The sequence below is a fragment of the Branchiostoma belcheri genome, unplaced genomic scaffold (assembly GCF_001625305.1).
Source record: "Branchiostoma belcheri isolate BF01 breed outbred unplaced genomic scaffold, Haploidv18h27 scaffold67, whole genome shotgun sequence".
Classification (NCBI taxonomy): Eukaryota; Metazoa; Chordata; class Leptocardii; order Amphioxiformes; family Branchiostomatidae; genus Branchiostoma; species Branchiostoma belcheri.
In genome coordinates, this window is record NW_017804320.1 from 33,758 (window position 1) to 52,443 (window position 18,686).

The following is an 18,686-nucleotide window of genomic DNA, read 5'->3' on the forward strand; positions in this document are numbered from 1 at the left end:
ATGTATGAAGACTTTACTCTCCAAGCAGAGGTTGTTGGGGAAAATTGTGGCATTCTTTATCATGCGCCCGGTTTTTGTCCGCTTGTTGGGGAAGGCGGACAAAAACCGGGCGCATGATAAAGAATGTCACAATTTTCCCCAACCTCTGCTTGGAGAGTATGAAGACTTGAGTCCAACTTTGTTTATGTTCAAACTCTGTATGAAAACAAAAAGTTGCGTCACATCTCGGGAAATCTCGCGAGATGTTACGTCATCGTATTTTTGGCTGCGTTATTCGCCCGTCAGGGGAGATCAGCTGTAAACACAAGGAACAGTCCAGGGGAACAAACTCTGTTTTTTCGACGGAAAATCCCCGCCAGGACAAATGACTACTCCAAATTTCACTATAATATAGTCGTGGGGGAATCCTAGCGGCGATTGGTGTGGAGAACAGAGCGATTTTACGGTGGGAAGACGTTGTTTTTTGGTAAGTTAATGCGGAAATTTTCAGCTTACAAAAATTTTCCAAGATGGTGGCCGATATACAGACCTAGAGGTTGAAGTCTGGACGAGCTGCGTTTAAAATTCTTTCCCCTTTATTGAAATATAGACGTACTTGTCAAAGTATTTAGCTCGTTGGTGTTGTTGACATCCTCAGATTTTAGGAAATAGATTTAGCAGAAGCAGTTTTCTCGTATTTTTGCCCACAAAATTATGCGGAGGAAAATTATATACAAGTCAAAACAAAACAAAACGGTCGCGTTCTTTCCCATAATAACATGTCAACACGCGACGATGATTTGGCCTATCTCAAAATGATAACCAAAATTTTTGTTAGTTTTTACAGTGCTTATTAGTTCTAAAAAGGTTGACAAATAAATTGATTTTATGGTTGTTAGTCACTTGACGCAACTTTCAACAACATTTAAAATACACGTCAGTTTACAAATAAACCTTGGGTCAAGTAATTCGGTGAATCATATGAAAAAGGGGTGGAATTTATGTATGATTATGAGTCAAAGATGAAATCATTCGTTATAAGAAAATAAGATTATTACTGTTAGACACCAAATGGAGAGTTTAACCGTATTAAATTTAGAGGGATTTTGACATTCTGGCATAATATTTTTGGGAAAAGGGCAAGGTAAGGAAATAACGTTAATATGTTTGTTTTTTTTAAATAATCCCTATATCTACATACCTCTAGATCAGTGCATCAGTCAGCAGTATATATAGTTTTTGGCAGCATCCCATATCATATTCCTAAGATGTTGGCTTTGTTTGATTTTTTTTGTCATAAATTTTGCATCAGTGTGAGCATATGATTATACTAGGGCCTAGGAAAAAATGTCATTTTTCCTGTTTCAGTCCTGAAAAAAATTAGGGTTGGTAGGTAGGGATTATCTTTTCTTTCTTCTTTTAGATCTCAATGATATCTTTATTGGCGTTCAACTTATTCCAGTTTAACAAAGTAAAGCTTGGATGAGGGCACTTATATTTTCAATGACAATGTTATAAAACCAATTGTACAACATTTTATCACTCAGATGTCAGATTATGGAGATAGGAAAGGTTGATCAGCTCATCGTAAATAAAATATATGTCCCTTGCAGGGGTCCACACACACAAAAAAGTCTAGGGTGGGCAGATTTTTCTAGGGTCGGTCAGGAAACAGGAAACAAATTTTTTTCCTAGGCCTAGAGTCAGTATGTGGGATCGGCTAAATGTTGAGTGATTTTTTTTAACCAAAACTTTAATGATTGAACCTTGTTGATCTCCCTGAGTCCCTCTGTTGCTGTTTTTCTCTGGGATTGAAAGTTCAGCTGTCTTCACTGCTGACTAGTCAATACACTTTCATACTTAGTAATTAGGTTACCTTTTGTATGCTCCAGCAGACCATGTTATTAGCCAAATCATGCAAATTGCATCTTGTTACATCTTCAAGTCTTGGCGACAGTTCTTCAGTAATCTCTGAACCGATCTTTTGGTGGCTACAATTTAGTACAAACTTAAGACAGTATCAAAATGGCCAGGCCTTTTCTGCCATCCGAAGACATTCAATGTACCTGAATATGCTATTTTTTCTCATACTGGGTACTAGTATTATGTCATACCTGGGTCGTGATTACATTCGATACGGGTGTTCCGGCCCGTGTGCGGTACGGCCCGGGCTTCCAAATGTTCCATTGATAGAAGGATTCGAACGCGTTTCGTCCCCCCCTAACCGCGTGCACCGTATTCGAAAATTCGAATACAAAATTCGGACGTTGGAATTGATGTCGTTGCATTTTTTTCGGTTTAGGGACACCAAATTTTCACTCATTTCGCATTGAAAGGCGTGTTTTCTTGGGTGGGTGTGACATAAATAAAATACAACATGGTGTATTCTATATTCTTTATTTATCACCATGTATCTGAATTTGTGTGATCCATTTAAAAAAAGGGCCTGCCAAAAATATTGATTGTTTGAACAGCAAAGACTTCATCAGACACAACAAAATATATGTACGTTGGAATTGATTTTTCATCAGACACAAGAAAATATATGTACCATAAAATTTAGTTGTTAAAAGTGTGCATCAGTGTACTATGTTTAGGTAGTGGATATAATAAATTTAGCTGGACTTTTGGCTAGACATTTCAGTTATCATTGAAACATTTTTATCAGACCAGGTTATTTGTAAACATTCCTTTAATAGTTGCAGTTGTGTTTAGACAAATAATTATCTTCGCTAAGTCAGCGACCTTTGATTTATATGTCTGTACATGTTGGCAAGCAAGTTGCATGTGACTAGTACTGCTGCCAACTGTCACACTGACATATTAGGATGACATCATCTGGCCTGACACATTTAGAAAACAGGAGATAGAATTCCATGCTGACCTCTGCCTTGCCAGTGTGGTGAATTCAAACCAAATGATTTCAGAAGATAAGGCCACACCAATTTAATTTGTTGGTTCTTGGATTCGCCTCTTCATTTTTTTTCTGATTTGCAAAACAAAAAAAAAGATTTTGGCTCTGAATCGACTCAAATATGCTCATATTTTGCCCCCAACAGTTGAGGAAAGTCCTTTTCTTCCAAGTTGTTACAGTTTTTCCACCTATCAATGCAGTCACTGTGGTTTTATTAATACTAATAACAGTTTAAAATTTATTGTTTAGATATTAACCCAGCATTTTGTGTTGACTTCATGGCTCCTATTGTAGCATTTGGGGCTATAATAGGACGCCTAGACCTGTTTTTATTTTTTTCGTCCTGTTTCTTCATATTTTTTCTAAAAAAAATCCAAGAACCAACAAATTAAATTGGTGTGGCCTAAGCTTTATCATAAAATCAGACAGACTGATTTTTTTGACTAAAATAACAATATGTGGTGTAACAGCTGCCGACAATTGTCTTGGTTTGCAGTCATCTATTATTACCTTCGCCAAGAATTGACGAAGGTTATGTTTTCCTGGCCGTGTGTCTGTCTGTGTGTCTGTCTGTCAACAGCATAACTCGAGAAAGCTTAGATGGATTATCTTGATATTTAGTAGGTGGGTAGGTCTTGATGAGACCTGGAAATGATTAGATTTTGGACCCCCTAGCGGCTTGTTATGGTACTGCAGCTAAACTTCCGGTTTTGATATCTCATGATCTAGACATGCTGGGGTGACAAAATTTGGAAGGTAGGTAGCTCTCATGCTGGGGAAGAAGTGGCATGAGTTTGGGTCCCCTAGCGGCTTGCTCAGGAACTGCAGGGCTATCTGTTTGAAAATATTCAAAAGAGGATAACTCAAGAACTGGTGGACGGATCGTCGTGATTTTTGGTATGTAGGTAGCTCAAGTGATGCTTGACATAATTATGCGACAATTATGCAAATCTGGATCTAATTTGCATAATTAATGGCAAAATTCTATTAATCAGGTGCATTGCATTATAGGACTATTCAAGCTTGTGACATATGTAATTGAGAACGAGAGAAACACAGGCAAATATTGATTATGTAAATCAACACCTAATTTGCATAATTAATGAAAAAATTTTATAATTCCATAATGCTAACTGCCTGGAATTTCATACTTGGGGTATTTGAAAATTAAGTGAAGGTGAACATCATTAAACATAACTTATTCAAATAAGGACCTCTTTTGCATAGTTTATGAGGAAATGATAGAATGGCTTTCTTTGTTTGTTAAGATAAGGCTGTCTTTTAATGGAGAATATGATCAACTATATAATACAATAATTTATAATACAATATTATAATATAAATATAATACAAATGAGGATTTTATTTGCATAATCAGAAGGAATCATCTTTGTCAGTCATAAAGATTAACATCATTTGGCGAAGGTATGAGATCGTGGGACTCTAGTTAAACCATGTTTTGTTATACATTTGTATAATAGAACTGGTGATGTTCGATGTATTTTGAAGATCTTTTGAAATATTTTGATAGGGCCGGAGACCATTATCTACAGTATATTAATGTATACTGCCAATCCCATGTACATGTATACATGTCTATATGTATATCAGTACAGAAATAGATAAAGACTATTTTTAGCACATTTTATAATATGATGAGCACACACATACCAGGGCTCGAAATTCATTTTTGGGAATAGGTGCACCAGTGCACCCAACCTGAAAAATTAGGTGCACAAAAAATATTTTAGGTGCACCATGTAAGATACATTTGTAAGTAGAATGTCAGCAAAAACTATTATACCGTAATTATGTTTCATTTCAAGAAAAGTACTATTAATAACAATGACTGTATTATTTTTTCTGACAATTAGATGTTAAGAATATGCTGTAACTACTACATGTTAAATCTTTAAATACAAGAAAATATTTGGGTGCACTGGTGTACCCACAGAAAAAAATTGTGTGCACAGCTCCAAATTTGGGTGCACTAAGGTGCACATGTACCCAGTATTTCGTGCCCTGCATACTGAACTATTACTTCTTACTATTCGTATTGGTTTAGTTGTTGCCTTATAGAACAAGAGTAGAAGTTTTCTTGTTTAAGTGGTGTCACTGTTAGAAAATTGACTCAGAATTATCAGTTCCAGTATAGACATTATATGAATACATGTAAACAACAAGGCCTAGGGATGTCACACTGACCTTTGAACTATTGACCCCATGAGTCATATATCACATGAAGATTGCACAATAGTCTGACATTTGTATGACTCGCATTGGATTGATATGTAGAAAGGATATCTGATTGTCTAGAAAGATTATATATACAAGTTTTACATTGAAATTTTGGTAACTTAAAGTTATTCTATAGTAAGTGTTGGACTGATATTGTCTGACATAGCAAATGGGATAGACAAGAATAGTTACCAGGTAGTATGGTAACCTTGCTTTGTGGTATTTTTTAATGTGGTTCTCTGCATTTTCTATATATCTAAGATGTACCTATTTTACAAATTAAAGATAAGGCTCTTAGTTGTATTTGTACATAACATGCAGGTCACAATTGTGCATATATTGATGCATACCTAAACCTAATATTAGGTTCAGGTCCGGATTCAAGTCCAGAGGTTTAGGTTCCCGGACCTAAACCCATGGCATATACAAAATTGCATGTTGGCAACCTTGCAATGTTGTCTGGGTGAAACTTTGGAAACATAACATGGAGGCTGGTACTTGACGATGCCCGATGGCAATGTTTCCTTCATTTTGCAGCAAAGATTTTGTAATCTACGGAATGTTTTAGGTGGTTTGGAAAGAAAAGGGTATGTAAAATGGTCTTTTATGGTAATACGTCCGGACTTGGTTCTTGACTTTTAGGTTAACATTCTTACAAGTCCGGATCCAAGTCCAGTGAACCGGTACGCAGCACTACATACAGGTGTGCATATTTTGAATATTCAAAGTTTGTCTGCCAGAAAAGTGCTCAACTTGGTAAAAATTCAGGACATTTATTATTGGTGTTTCTGCCATTCCAGAGATAAGTTGTAAAACATGGCGACTGTGGAGCCACTACCGGACGTGCCGTCCTTCGAAGACAGGCCCAACCCCCCCAACAAGAGCATGAGCCACTCGGACTTCGCCCAGGTCCTGTTCCACAATGTGGCTGACAGTTACGTGCCCGGCGTGGACATCCCGTGTCGTTACACGCTCACCCCGCTCATGACCCCTCGCAGCAGGGACTGGGTCGGACTCTTTAAGGTATCATGCAGGAGTTTGAGTTATTGTTGATGTAAAACATTGGTACGAGACCTGTATTCAAAGTGCTCATGACACCAAAATATGACCTTAGCTGATTGTAATTGACATACATTTGTAACTAGTATTACCTGGCTAACAGACACATTTACAATAAATATGCACTGTTATAATATTATTCGAAATTTTAATGCCCTGCTTTGGAAAAGTCAGCACAAGCCAGTACTGGCAGGTGATTTGAATCTCTTGACTACATTTTATTTTTGCATGTCTGTATTTTTTCCTGAGCTGATGTCACCCAGTGATGTCAGCTCAGGAAAAAGTACAGAAATGCAAAAATAAAAAACAGATATCATAATGCAAATAGAGATGCCTGAAGTGGGCAATTGGGAAGCTTGCTAGAAAGTCTCCAAAAATCCACTTTTAGAAGGCCGTACAAGCTCAATTTCTCAGTCATCATAATTGGATTATTATATGTACACTTCCGATATTTTTTGGTGTCATTTGGTCTTTAATGCATTATAGGTAATAATTAAATTGGAATTTAGTGTAGTTAATAAATAGACAATTTTTGTCCTTTTTTCGTACCCTTTTAATCATGCAATGCTAAAGGAAATATTTTTTTACCTCTAGTGATTCATGCCTTCTAGCATACAGATGAAGTTAAACAGGAATGTGATACATGGACAACTAGTAAGCCTGACCAAGTCTTTCCTTATTTCCCTCTACTGTTTTTAGATTGGTTGGAGCTCACCGAGAAACTACACCACCTTTGCTTGGTCACCCCTGCCGACAGAAACTGAAGAAGGGAAGGACAGAGAGAACTGTGTGGTCTTCAAAGGTAATCTATTTATTTTGAATCAAGCCCATTATGTTGATAACTTCCTCTATCAGATGCAATATTGAGTAAGAAAAGAAACAACAAAGCTATTTGCAGTAGAATTTTTTTTTAAATCTATTCTTAGGTAGATATCCCCTTATTTTGGTTTTATGAAAAGCTTTTAAATCAGTTACATAAATTTGTAACAACATGTTAATTTGAAAAGGTGGGGTCATGTGGCGCAACGGCAGCGTGCGCAACTCGGAACCAAGAGGTCCCGGGTTCGAGTCCTGACATGCCACCGACCTTGTGCCCTTGGGAAAGGCACTTAACACGACTTTCCCCACTAGACTCAAGTGAAAATGAGTATTGTCTGTCCAGTATTCGTTTCTATGTGTGGGACACAACACCAGCAACAGCTGCCCCTGTTCCGCGTGTTACGATTGCATTGTTGAAATTTCAATAAAATCAAATCAAATCAAATCAAACTAGGGAAAAGGTAATGAAATACCTTCAACCAAAACAGTAGCTGCAACATTGTCATGTAGTATTGATACATGGTTCTGCTGGTGTTCCACAGCCTACTACCTGCCCAGTGATGACGGAGAGTTCTACCAGTTCTGCTATGTCACCAGTAGTGGGGAGGTGCGAGGGGCCAGTACACCATTCCAGGTACGCTCCAAAAATCCTGAATACAACTTACAAGCATTAAGGTTGCACATTTACACTACTGCTGGGACTTGGAAAAGTCAACGTTTTTGGAATATTTTAAAAATGTTGTACCTTCCCACAAGTTGTTTTTGCTCTGTTTCTTCTTCTCCAAATTAATGAGGTCAAATGGCTGTCACCATGGTAAAGTTTGAAAATAGCAGTAGTTTGTTAGGCTACACCATGTGAGGGTAAACATTATGCAACATTCCTTCAATTGTAACAGTGGGGGGGTTTATAGGCGCTACCAACTGACCCAGCCAATGGGTCTAGACCTTTTCGGCCAAAATGGTTAGAGCGTCGAACTGGTACCCGGGAGGTCGTGGGTTCGAACCCCAGCCCGGGACCAGGGTTTTTTATCTGTTTTTGCTGCTCGCCTCCACATCTGGAATCGAACCCGGGCCTTGGTGGTGAGAGCGCCAAATCCTAACCACTAGACCATGTGAAAAGAAAAGGGGGAGTAGTGTAACAGTGGGGGGTTTATAGGCGCTACCAACTGACCCAGCCGATGGGTCTAGACCTTTTCGGCCGAATAGTTAGAGCGTCGGACTGGTGCCCGGGAGGTCGTGGGTTTGAACCCCGGCCCGGGACCAGTTTTTTTATCTGTTTCTACTGCTCGCCTCCTGTTTCTTACACAATGACCAGTATCATAAACTTAGACTATTATTAACAGATGAATATTCATGCTACAGTAATATTATCCATTATCATCATGTCTACAGTTCAAGCCTCGGAGGAGCATAGATTATGTGGAGGTCCCAGATGAAAGTGGAGAGATGCTGGTGATTAAGGAACGTACCACAGTCTTGGAGGAAAATCTTCAGAAGGCCCTGGCAGACAAGGAAGCTTTGCTGAATGACAAGGAGACCCTGGAAGAAAAAGTGCGCAGCCTGCAGCGCAACATCCAGGAGCTAGAGGGCACTGTTGCGCAGGAGTCAGAGAAGAGAGAGACTGTGGAGAAAGAGTACAAGGTGATGTTGTTGTCCTAGCTGTTAGAGGTCACATTTTTGTGCATTTTTATATTTCAGTCCATACCATGGTATGGATGAAGTATATTGTGTTCCCTCATGTTTCTCCTTCTCCTGCCAAACAGTCAAAGGGACTGAACTCTGTCATTTTTTTAGCTAAATGACCTAAAATTTGGCATGGAGGTAGAGTGGGCCAATACCTCCAGGCGTTTTTTTTTCACTTTTTTGATACATGCCTTTGACACATTTTTCGACAAAAAAAGGATTTTTGGATCATGAGCCCTGGTATTACAACCAAATGATCTGAAAGTCAGTATAAGGGTACCTTGAACGTGTGTCTACAGAATAACAGTCACATATTTGGCATAAATCACTTCCAAATGACTCATTTAGGGGACTTTAATGGCTATTTTCAGCCAAAAAAGGGCCAAAAGTGCTGTACCCATTCCACGTTCGATCTAAAGAATGGCCCGTTCCATCTGCTGTTGGCCATCGAACACTGCTCGAACACATCGAACATTGCGGGTTACCTGGGGTCACGTTGCACGTAAGTCGTGCGCAATGACCCACACATTCAATTTTATGTGCCTAAGATCATTACGTCATCTACAATCACGACGATGGAATATGCCGACCATCTTATTATGGACTGAAATATGCTGTATTTGCTCCCAAGCAAATGTCGGCCTTTCCAGTCTGAACCTCTTTCAACTTAATCATTTAGTGCAAGATAAATCAGTGTTATCATATTATAATGGTAACAATTGTTTTGTGCAAGTCAGTACTGATTAGCATTTCAGCTCTGGTAGAGACTAAATTTTATTTCCAGATATGACATAAGCTACAAGGATGTGTTTTGACAGTTTTTTTGGGAAAAGAAAGGACTAAAACCATCTGTGAGCTATATTCTGATCCGTCTGTATATTTCTGAAAGTTTTTATGTTTACCGAAGGAAAACATATTGTTTTGGGTCTGTTTCTTCCTCCTCTTCTTCTTCTTCTCCAAATAGTGACCTCTGACCTGACCAATGATATGAGATGGGGTTTTGTGCGCGTGAAAAATTTGCGCGTGAAAAACTTGCGCGTGAAGAATCTGCGCAAATTAGCTGACTCCCAAGGGATTTGAAAACTTTTTGCTGTTTTAAGCTTAAAAGTTGGAAAAAAGACAAGAAAATAAAAATTGAACATCATTTTGCTTGCATTCTAGACTACATACTCTTGTTTTGTCCATTTTTTTGTGATTTCAGGTTATTTTGAAAGGTAAAGTTATTTTGAAAGGTAAAGTTTTCAAAAAAGGTTGAAATTTGCGCGTGAAAGAATTTGTTTAAGAAAGCATGAAATCAAACTTCTAGAATGGAGAAAAGCTTCAGATTGTTACATTTTACCATCCTAAACCTCATACTAGTAACTTTTCCATGTATTTCTTACAAATTCAAGTGATTTTCAAAAGGTCAGGTTTTATGGAAATTATGCAAATTAGCTTATTCCCAAGGGACCAACATTTTCAAACAAAAATTTTGGCTAACAGAGGGAAAATTATACCAGAGGACAACATTAATTCCTGCCTAAGAATTTGGTACTGCATATTTTCTAACATATTTCTAAGACTTTTATTTTTCACGCGCAAGTTTTTCACGTGCAAATTCTTCACGCGCAGAAAACCCGTTCCCAATGATATGACTTGTTGACCATGGTGACTGGTGTTGGGTTTCATAATGTTGCAATTTCATGGTCTGGTCTGCTCCTGTCACCATATGCTAGCTAGTAGTACATGTAATGTGAATGTGTTTGAGTAAGAATTAACAGAAACAGCCTCCAGTTTAATTCCGGACTTCCAGTTTAATTCCGGACTGGCCTCCCATATCTCAGCCACCTTACACCCTGATGGGCTAAAATTGTAAACTATAGGTAAAAATGATGTAAGAAATACGTAGCCACCATCGATTGCCCCCTGGGAATTAATCTAAATTTGCAACATTATGCAGACCATGTCCGAAGGTAAACATTATGCAGTTTGAATTAATTTTCTAGTTCTTGCTGGTTTTTTTAGGATTGTCAGGAAAAGCTGGCATCCGAGCAGCAGCACAGCCAGGACCAGAAGCAGTCTGCAGACAAGGCCACCAATGAGCTGGGCCTGATGCGGGTCATGCTGGAGGACGTGAACCGTAAGCTGGTGGAGAAGGCTACCGAGATCGAGAAACTGCGCTCGGAGATCCGCGCGGTCAGGGTGGAGAGGGACCAGCTGAGTGTCAAGCTGAGGAATGAACAGGAGGAAAAGGAACTCTTCAAGGTATGAAAAAATGGTTCCCTTGAGTATCTTATAATAGTAACCTGCATAGTCCAGTGGCCTAATAGTCAAGTGACCATGCTGTTGGCCCAAGAGGTCATGAGTTTGAGTTTGTAGTTGTCAGACCAAATGAAATTTCTCAATGGTCCTGTACCAACTGCAGTGCTGGAAATACTGGGTGCATGTGCACCTTACTTTACTTTACTTACTTTACTTTATCCGGCCGCTTCTACCTCTTGGGGGGCGTCGCGGGGAGGTGGAGAAGGCGGTTCTGGGCAAGTCGAGTTGCTTGCTGCGGTGTCAGGCCATGCGGTGTGCACCTTAGTGCACCCAAATTTGGAGCTGTGCACCCAATTTTTTTGTGTGGGTGCACTGGTGCAAATATTTTTGTAGGTATTTTTGTACATATTGAATACAGGATATTCACAGAAAAATGAAATCTTTGTTGTAGTACATGTACTTGTTTAAGATTTTGAAGTTACAAATGTATAGCTTCTATTTTAGATTCAAGCTCAGAAGAGGAGCAGTTAAGTTTGGTTTTAAATTGTGCACCCCAAAAAATTTTTTTGCACCTAATTTTTTACCAAAAATGAATTTTGAGCCCTGAACTGTATATGTCATCTTTGTCTTCTCTGCCACAGTTAGGGAAACGAAACCTTGACTGTTCTAGCCTAGTTACCAAACCTATTTTAGCTGCCAAGTCTCTTTTGTCCTCTGTATACCTTCAACCTAGATCACTGTGAGTTGATGTTGCCTTCCCTTCCTTATCTCAGAGCCACTTCACGGCGTCAGAGCTGGAGAATAAGGAGCGGAGCCGTGAGATCCGTGAGCTGAAGAACCTGGTGAGAGAGAAGGAGTTCTCCATCGAGAAGTTCAAGTTGGAGGTCACCAAACTCAACCAGAACATCAAGGAGGGCAACAAGAAACTCCAGCGCCAGGAGTCCATCAGTCAGGCTGACAAGGTCGGTACAGGCCTCAAAATTTAATTTTCTTCCTAGGCCACACCAAATTAATTTCTTGGTTAACGGATTTTTTAATGAAAATAATGGAGCGGGCAGGCGAAAAAATAAAAATAAAAACAGGCCTAGGCATTCTATTATGGCCCAAAATGGTACGATAGGAGCCATGAAGTCAACACACCAGGCTGGTTCAAAATTTAAACAATGAATTTTGAACTTTTAATGATACCACTGCAGTGAAAGATGGAATAACTGTAACAACTAGGATGAAAAGGACTGTTTTCAACTGTTCAAGGCAAAATATGAGCATTTTGCAGTTGATTCTGAATTTTTATTTTTACAAATTCGTGCATCATCACGGGCATGCCTGCAGATGGCGTCTAAAATGTGCATGCTAATTAAACAAAGAGAACCCCTTGTTCTAGCTGCGAACACGAAAAAACGACTGTTCACAACACTCATGACCTCCTTCACGGAGTAACAAACCACCTGTTTTTCAGGAGCACATGAAAGGCCTGGAGGAGCGTCTGAGGAACACGGAGGACAAACTGGCCGCGGCCGAACAGTCCAAACTCCTGCTGGCCGAGGAACTGTCCACCGTGTCGGACGTACGCCACAAGGCACACTCTGACCTGGAGACGGCTGTCCAGCAAGTCGACACCTTAAAGATGAGACTGAAGAAGGCAGAGGAGAACTTTGCTAAGAAGGAGAAAGACCTGCTAGATGAGATGAGTGTGCTGAGGGGAGGCTTGGACGAAATTCTGCAGGTAATTATGGCTTCACCACTTTGTGTGTTAGCAGTGTGTTACCATATTTGGGCATGAGTCATCAGTTAGGCATGCAGAGCAAGCATCCAATAGGCATGCAGCTTTCCTCTATTCTACTTGCTGATTGGCTGTCCGGATTTGATTGGGTTAACTCAATTAACACCTTACAAAGCCATGCCATATTGACAGTATTAACTGCGCATGCATTCAAGTGTTTTGGTAGGTATGTCAAGCTTTCCTGCTCCAGCCTTGCAATGCGGGGCATAAACGCTTCTTTTTATCTTCAAAATCAACAGTTTTCATTATGCAATTAAAAATCCTAACCAATAATGTAGGGGATAGCTATCCAACTGTTGTCACTTCATACTAGTTATATCAAATTGTGTAAAGAATTGTTTTCCCTTGTATTTCTCCTTCTTTCCCTGCCATGTCGTGAAATGTGGTGAAGCCATGCTGAATTTGCTCCAAAGCAAATGTCGGCCTTTCTAGTTTTATTAGTGATTTACTTAGTTTCATTTAGATTATTTAAATTTACTTAGATTTACATTTAGTTTTATCTGTCTTAACGGAAGTTCATACATTTGTTGGAAGATTTACCAGAATTAAATATTTATTTTATACATCTTGTGGTATGCTCTTACTTCTAGGACAAAGACAAAATTGAAGCGGAACTTCAGCAGTACAAGGAAGAAGTAGCCACCGCGTCTGAGTCCACACAAACGTCTGAAGCCAAACCCAAGGCTGTGAAGGAGGACCAGGCCCTGTTCTTCTTGGAGACGGCCCACCAGAACCTGGAGGAGAGGTACAAGGACCTGCAGAAGGAGTACGAACAGCTTCAGAGAGAGAAACTGGAGATAGAGAGAGAGAAGGTAAACTACCTACTACATGTAGTAATGTAGTTAAAGTGCTCATGACACCAAAATATGACCTTAGCTGATTGTAATTGACATAACTAGTATTACCTGGCTAACAGACACATTTACAATAAATATGCACGGTTCTCCTGTTACATTCGACATTCTAATGCCCTGCCTTGGAAAAGTCAGCACAAGCCAGTCCTGGCAGGCGATTTGCACCTCTACATTTTATGTTTGCATGTCTGTATTTTTTCCTGAGCTGATGTCACCCAGTGATGTCAGCTCAGGAAAAAAACACAGAGATGCAAATAGAGATGCCCAAAGTGAGCAATTGGGAACCTTGGTAGAGAGTTTCCAACCTTGCAAGAGAGTTTCCAAAACGTCACTTTTAGAAGGCCGTACAAGCTCAATTTCTCAGTCATCATGATTGGAACAAACTTCAACACTGGGTCAAAGATTTCTGGTATTACTAAACAGATGAACTTTTATGAAATTTTGGAAGTCTTTAGAGATGGAAAACATTCTGTATTTGCCAGCAAATCTTATCAGTCTGGTTAGTGTTGTTTCTTACCTGACAAAGTTCTGGTTCTTTCTCAGGAGTCCTTGGTACAGTCTGAAGATGATCTGAAGCACCAGGTGGATGACCTGAAGGTCAGACTGGAGATGGGGGCGGAGGCGTACAGGGAGAAGTACAGGGAGTGTCACAAACTGGAGAAAACCATCAAGAAACTGGGCGGAGGGAAGGTAAGGAACACAGCATCTTATCATCCATCTTAAAGTTCATCTTCAAGATGGATGAACAAAGGATAATGCTCAATTTGATGATGAGCATGACAACAGTTTAACAGTCACCACTAAAGAACGTATGGATGAACTATTGACAGAAGTCAGTTGGCCACTGTAGACAGTCTGGTCCTTTGATCATATTTGTGGCGTAGTGGTAGAGCGTTCGACTATAAAGCGGGGAGACCCGTGTTCGATCCTGAGGTGTGAATGGGTACCAAACTTCGGTTGTAGAAAGTTGTATTGAGGTCACCTGGTGGGGCCGAATGGCAGACGCACAGACCCTTGCAACAGTTGCACAAAAATTTGTGGAACAAATATGTGTATTATTTGATTGTTGTATTATTATCATAATGTATTATTTGATTGTTGTGATTTATATTGATTATTATGTGATACCCTGCATCAATTCAGTCGTATAAAGGCTGCGACTGCACGGGTACTGTTTGGACAATAAAAACCATTAATAATTAGTGATTTTACATTATCCAATGGAGGACATTACGGTTCTAAGGAAAGTAAAACAAGAAACATTCAGGTAACCAGTATGTGTTTTTGTGTACTTTGTCAGGTGAAACGTGAGAAGTCCAGCTCTACTGAGCCAACCATCAAGGTGACAAAAGAGGAGTTTACAGAGGAAGTCACCAAGGAGACCAAGGAGGAAGAGACAACGGCCGAGCCCAAACAGACCAGAGTGGAAGAAACCATCAACGTCGCCCAGTCCGAGCCGGATGAGGCGGACAAGTCGTCGCCAGAGTTCGACATGACGGAACTTCAGACCCAGCTGACAGACCTGCATCACGAGCTACAGAACCGCTACGTGAAAGTCCGCAAGTACAAACAGCTGTACATGGTACGTACTAGGGCTACGTACCTTTTCGTAACATCAGGTACAGGTACAGGTACAGAGGTTTAGGTCCAGGTCCGGACCTGTACCTGTACCTGAAAATTCACTTGCGTCATATGTTCTACTGAAATTCTTCAATAATGACAGAAACATGAATAAAGTGTTGACAATTTGTCCTGTATCATTCAAAGAACATCAAATATAACCATGGATGATATAACTAGGTTTCCTATCTCACTTCTCACTAGTTCTCAGTCACCCTCCTAGTGACCCACACTTACTGAACTTGGGACAAAACGTCAAAGTCAAGAACCGAGTCCGGACTTATTACCATAAAAGACCATTTCACATTACCCCTTTTCTTTACAAACCAAAGAGAAACTAAGATTACTGTCTATTAGCAAAATGTGCCCCTCAAATTGTTGGAAATAGCAAACAAAATTGAGATGACGGGTAAAAAATTTCAGACCGGCCACGACACAGAATTACATGTAAGTCTACTTGATTGTCTTCTAACAGGAGGAGAGACAGCGTAACCTGGACCTGGTACAGGAACAGCAGGACAAGGTGGTGACCTTGGAGAGACAGCTGCAGGAGGAGCGGCGTCAGCGGCAGGAGGAGAAGGCCACATATGACAACAACATTCAGAGATGGTCCCAGAAGTTAGACCACCTGAGGGAGAGGATCAGGGTTCAGACTGACCATGTGGAGGACATGAAGGCCTACAGGACAGTAAGTCACAACTGGGAGAGGTGTTATGAAGCAAGTTTAAACTGTAATATCCAACTTACACAACAAATTGGACTCACCCAAATTTTTGACTGTACAACTCCAGTCTTTGTCAAGGAATGAGCAATCCACCGCTTCCGTGACGTCATGAAGATAACACACGTGACTGGCGCCTGAACATTCAGTCTCACTGGAAGTAAGAATCCTGGACTCAGAACCAGACTTCTTTGCACGAGGGATTTAAGAGGCCATCTACATCAGGGCATTACAACCATCCCTCAACAGAGACGGGGGGCGCCACAGACTTTCTGCAACCTATGATCCACTGATCACGGAGTCACGTGTGTTATCTGCGTGAAGTCACGGAAGCTGTGAATTGCTCATTCCTTGACAAAAACTGGAGTTGTACAGTCGGAAATTTCTTGTGTTGGAAATTACAGTCTAAACTTGCTTCATAATGACTTTTACGAACACAGATGAACCTTCAAGATAACTGGGAGAGGTGTTTGTTTGTTTTGTTAGTTTCTACTCTCTTTAGCCGGGATGGTCCTCTGTAGAAGACATAGAATACACACAGTGGGGTCCTGGAAGCAGCTACATTTTGTAAACTACAAATGAGTCTAATCATGAGACATTTTTTTTGTCAGTCCCTGGAGGATCGTGTGGAAGAGCTCCAGAGCCAGGTGGAGGAGTATAAACAGTACAAGGACGCCTGGGAAGATCCCATTCTGGACGGGGAGGAGACAGAGCCCCTCCTGCCTGCCTCGTCCCCCAGGCCTGAGGATGATGACTCCTCCCAGGACCTGCCACCCCCTCTAGACTTCCCCCCCTTGAGATATCCCAACCCTTACCTGAGTCAGAGTGTGCAGGTCAGTAGCAAGATTATACATGTATCTCCTCCACCTCAAAGACAAAATAGTTTCTTCCATAACTTCTTTGTACATTGTAGGGCAGGTCAATGTCCAGATCTGAAACTTTTTATGTCTAATTTAACAAGTCATCTTTAACAAGGCATCCAGTGCAGTTTTTAGGGCTTGGAAACCCGATTTTTCAAAGTCAATATATATAGTAGTCATTTGTCTACATAGTTAGTTGAATACACACTGTCCCAATGTATGTTGACCCTCATGGATCAAAAAATTTCTGACGGAATTCTGACGGAAAATTGTTACTGAAAGGTCCCTGGGCTGATTTTTAGGGTACCACCCGGAAAATAAAGGACTCATCTTGGGGCTTGTTTCTGCAGTTTTAAATGCCCTAAGTATGAAATGCTGACTCAAATATACCAATGTGAATCAGTATGTGTCGATATCACAAAGATTGCCCTATTCAGAATATTTCCAGTTTTACTGCCCTGAAATCGCATTGGAGGCCTTTAAGGCACCAAGTTTGGAAACATTCAAATGTAGTCAACTTTGTATGTTGATGTAATAAAGTTGTGAGTTACAAATGTATTTGAATTGTGGCCACTTTATGTCCAACTGCTACTGATTTCGTATGTTTTGACTGTGTATGCCCACCAGGAGCACCTGGAGTACCCCCACCCGTCTCCAGTCTACCCTAAGACGTGTGCGGAGTACCCCCAGTACCCTGAGCCGGCCCCCCCTCCCGCTGAGGCCGTCCCCATCCCTGTCTTCAACAGACAGTACAAGGGCACTCTGTGGACAGAGAAGGGCACCGACGGGGCCGAGGGGTGGACACTGGTCAGTTCACAGTAGACTCTGTTCAGCCATTTAAGGCATCCAATACATGTCCAATTCCAATGTGGCAAGGACACACCAATTTAATTTCTTGATTAACGGATTTTTCTAGAAAAATAATGGAGCGGGCAGGCGAAAAAAAAATAAAAACAGGCCTAGGCATCCTATTATGGCCCAAAATGGTACGATAGGAGCCATGAAGTCAACACACCAGGCTGGTTCGAAGTTTAAACAATGAACTTTGAACTTTTAATGATACCACTGCATTGAAATATGGGATGACTGTAACAACTAGGAAGGAAAGGACTGTTTTCAACTGTTCAGGGCAAAATATGAGCATTTTACAGATGATTCTGAATAATTTTTTTTTTTGTAAATCAGAAAAAAATGAAGCAGGCAAATCTGTTAACCAAGAAATTAAATTGGTGTGGCCCAAAGTTGAATTTTTGGTCAATTTTTTTTAGTAGTAGGTTGAGTCAATCCTAATCCCATAGTATATTGATAGGCAAAATTGTAATGTTGCTGACAGAAAATGGTTGCTTGGTTTGTATCGTAGGCTAATTTCAGCTTATGGGTGTTACACCAAAAACTAGAGTTCCCCGATCTCATACCTTCACCAAATGATGTTAATCTTTATGACTGACAAATTATAGATTAGATTATTCCCCCCTGATTTAGGAAATAGGAACCTAATTTTCATGAATTATATCATTTTATCATAATCTCAACCAAAAGACAGTCTTATATTAACAAACAATGCATTCTAACTTTTCCTAATAAATCATGCAAATGAGGTCCTGATTTGAATAAATTATGTTTAATGATGTTCATCTCAATTTAACTTTCAAATACCACAAGTATGAAATTCCAGGCAGTTATCATTACATAATTATAAAATTTTCCAATGAATTATGCAAATTAAGTCATTATTAACATAATCAATATCTTCCTGTGTTTCTCTCGTTGTCAATTACCAATGTCACAAGCTTCAATTGTCCTATCATGGAATGCAGATGATTTATAGAATTTCTCCATAAATTATGCAAATTACATCCATATTTGCATAATTGTCACATAATTATATTAAGCATCACGTAAGCTACCTACATAC

At 40.0% G+C, this 18,686-nt stretch overlaps 1 protein-coding gene across 2 annotated transcripts in view; it reads left to right on the forward strand.

Annotated features, from left to right (window-relative positions):
- Positions 1–260: 260 nt before the first annotated feature.
- The window catches only part of LOC109483943 (tax1-binding protein 1-like), a 25,822-nt gene continuing 7,396 nt past the window's right edge, over positions 261–18,686 (forward strand). The window contains exons 1-14 of one of the 2 annotated variants that reach the window (XM_019787085.1): positions 261–466; positions 5,932–6,154; positions 6,890–6,992; positions 7,552–7,643; positions 8,402–8,650; positions 10,697–10,936; positions 11,707–11,895; positions 12,393–12,659; positions 13,307–13,528; positions 14,114–14,260; positions 14,871–15,152; positions 15,666–15,878; positions 16,523–16,744; positions 17,399–17,578. In XM_019787085.1, coding sequence (XP_019642644.1) covers positions 5,948–6,154; positions 6,890–6,992; positions 7,552–7,643; positions 8,402–8,650; positions 10,697–10,936; positions 11,707–11,895; positions 12,393–12,659; positions 13,307–13,528; positions 14,114–14,260; positions 14,871–15,152; positions 15,666–15,878; positions 16,523–16,744; positions 17,399–17,578 — 2,613 coding nt within the window. In that variant the 5' untranslated portion in view covers positions 261–466; positions 5,932–5,947. The remainder of the gene's footprint in view (positions 467–5,931; positions 6,155–6,889; positions 6,993–7,551; positions 7,644–8,401; positions 8,651–10,696; positions 10,937–11,706; positions 11,896–12,392; positions 12,660–13,306; positions 13,529–14,113; positions 14,261–14,870; positions 15,153–15,665; positions 15,879–16,522; positions 16,745–17,398; positions 17,579–18,686) is intronic. The other variant, XM_019787086.1, reaches the window with a different exon arrangement.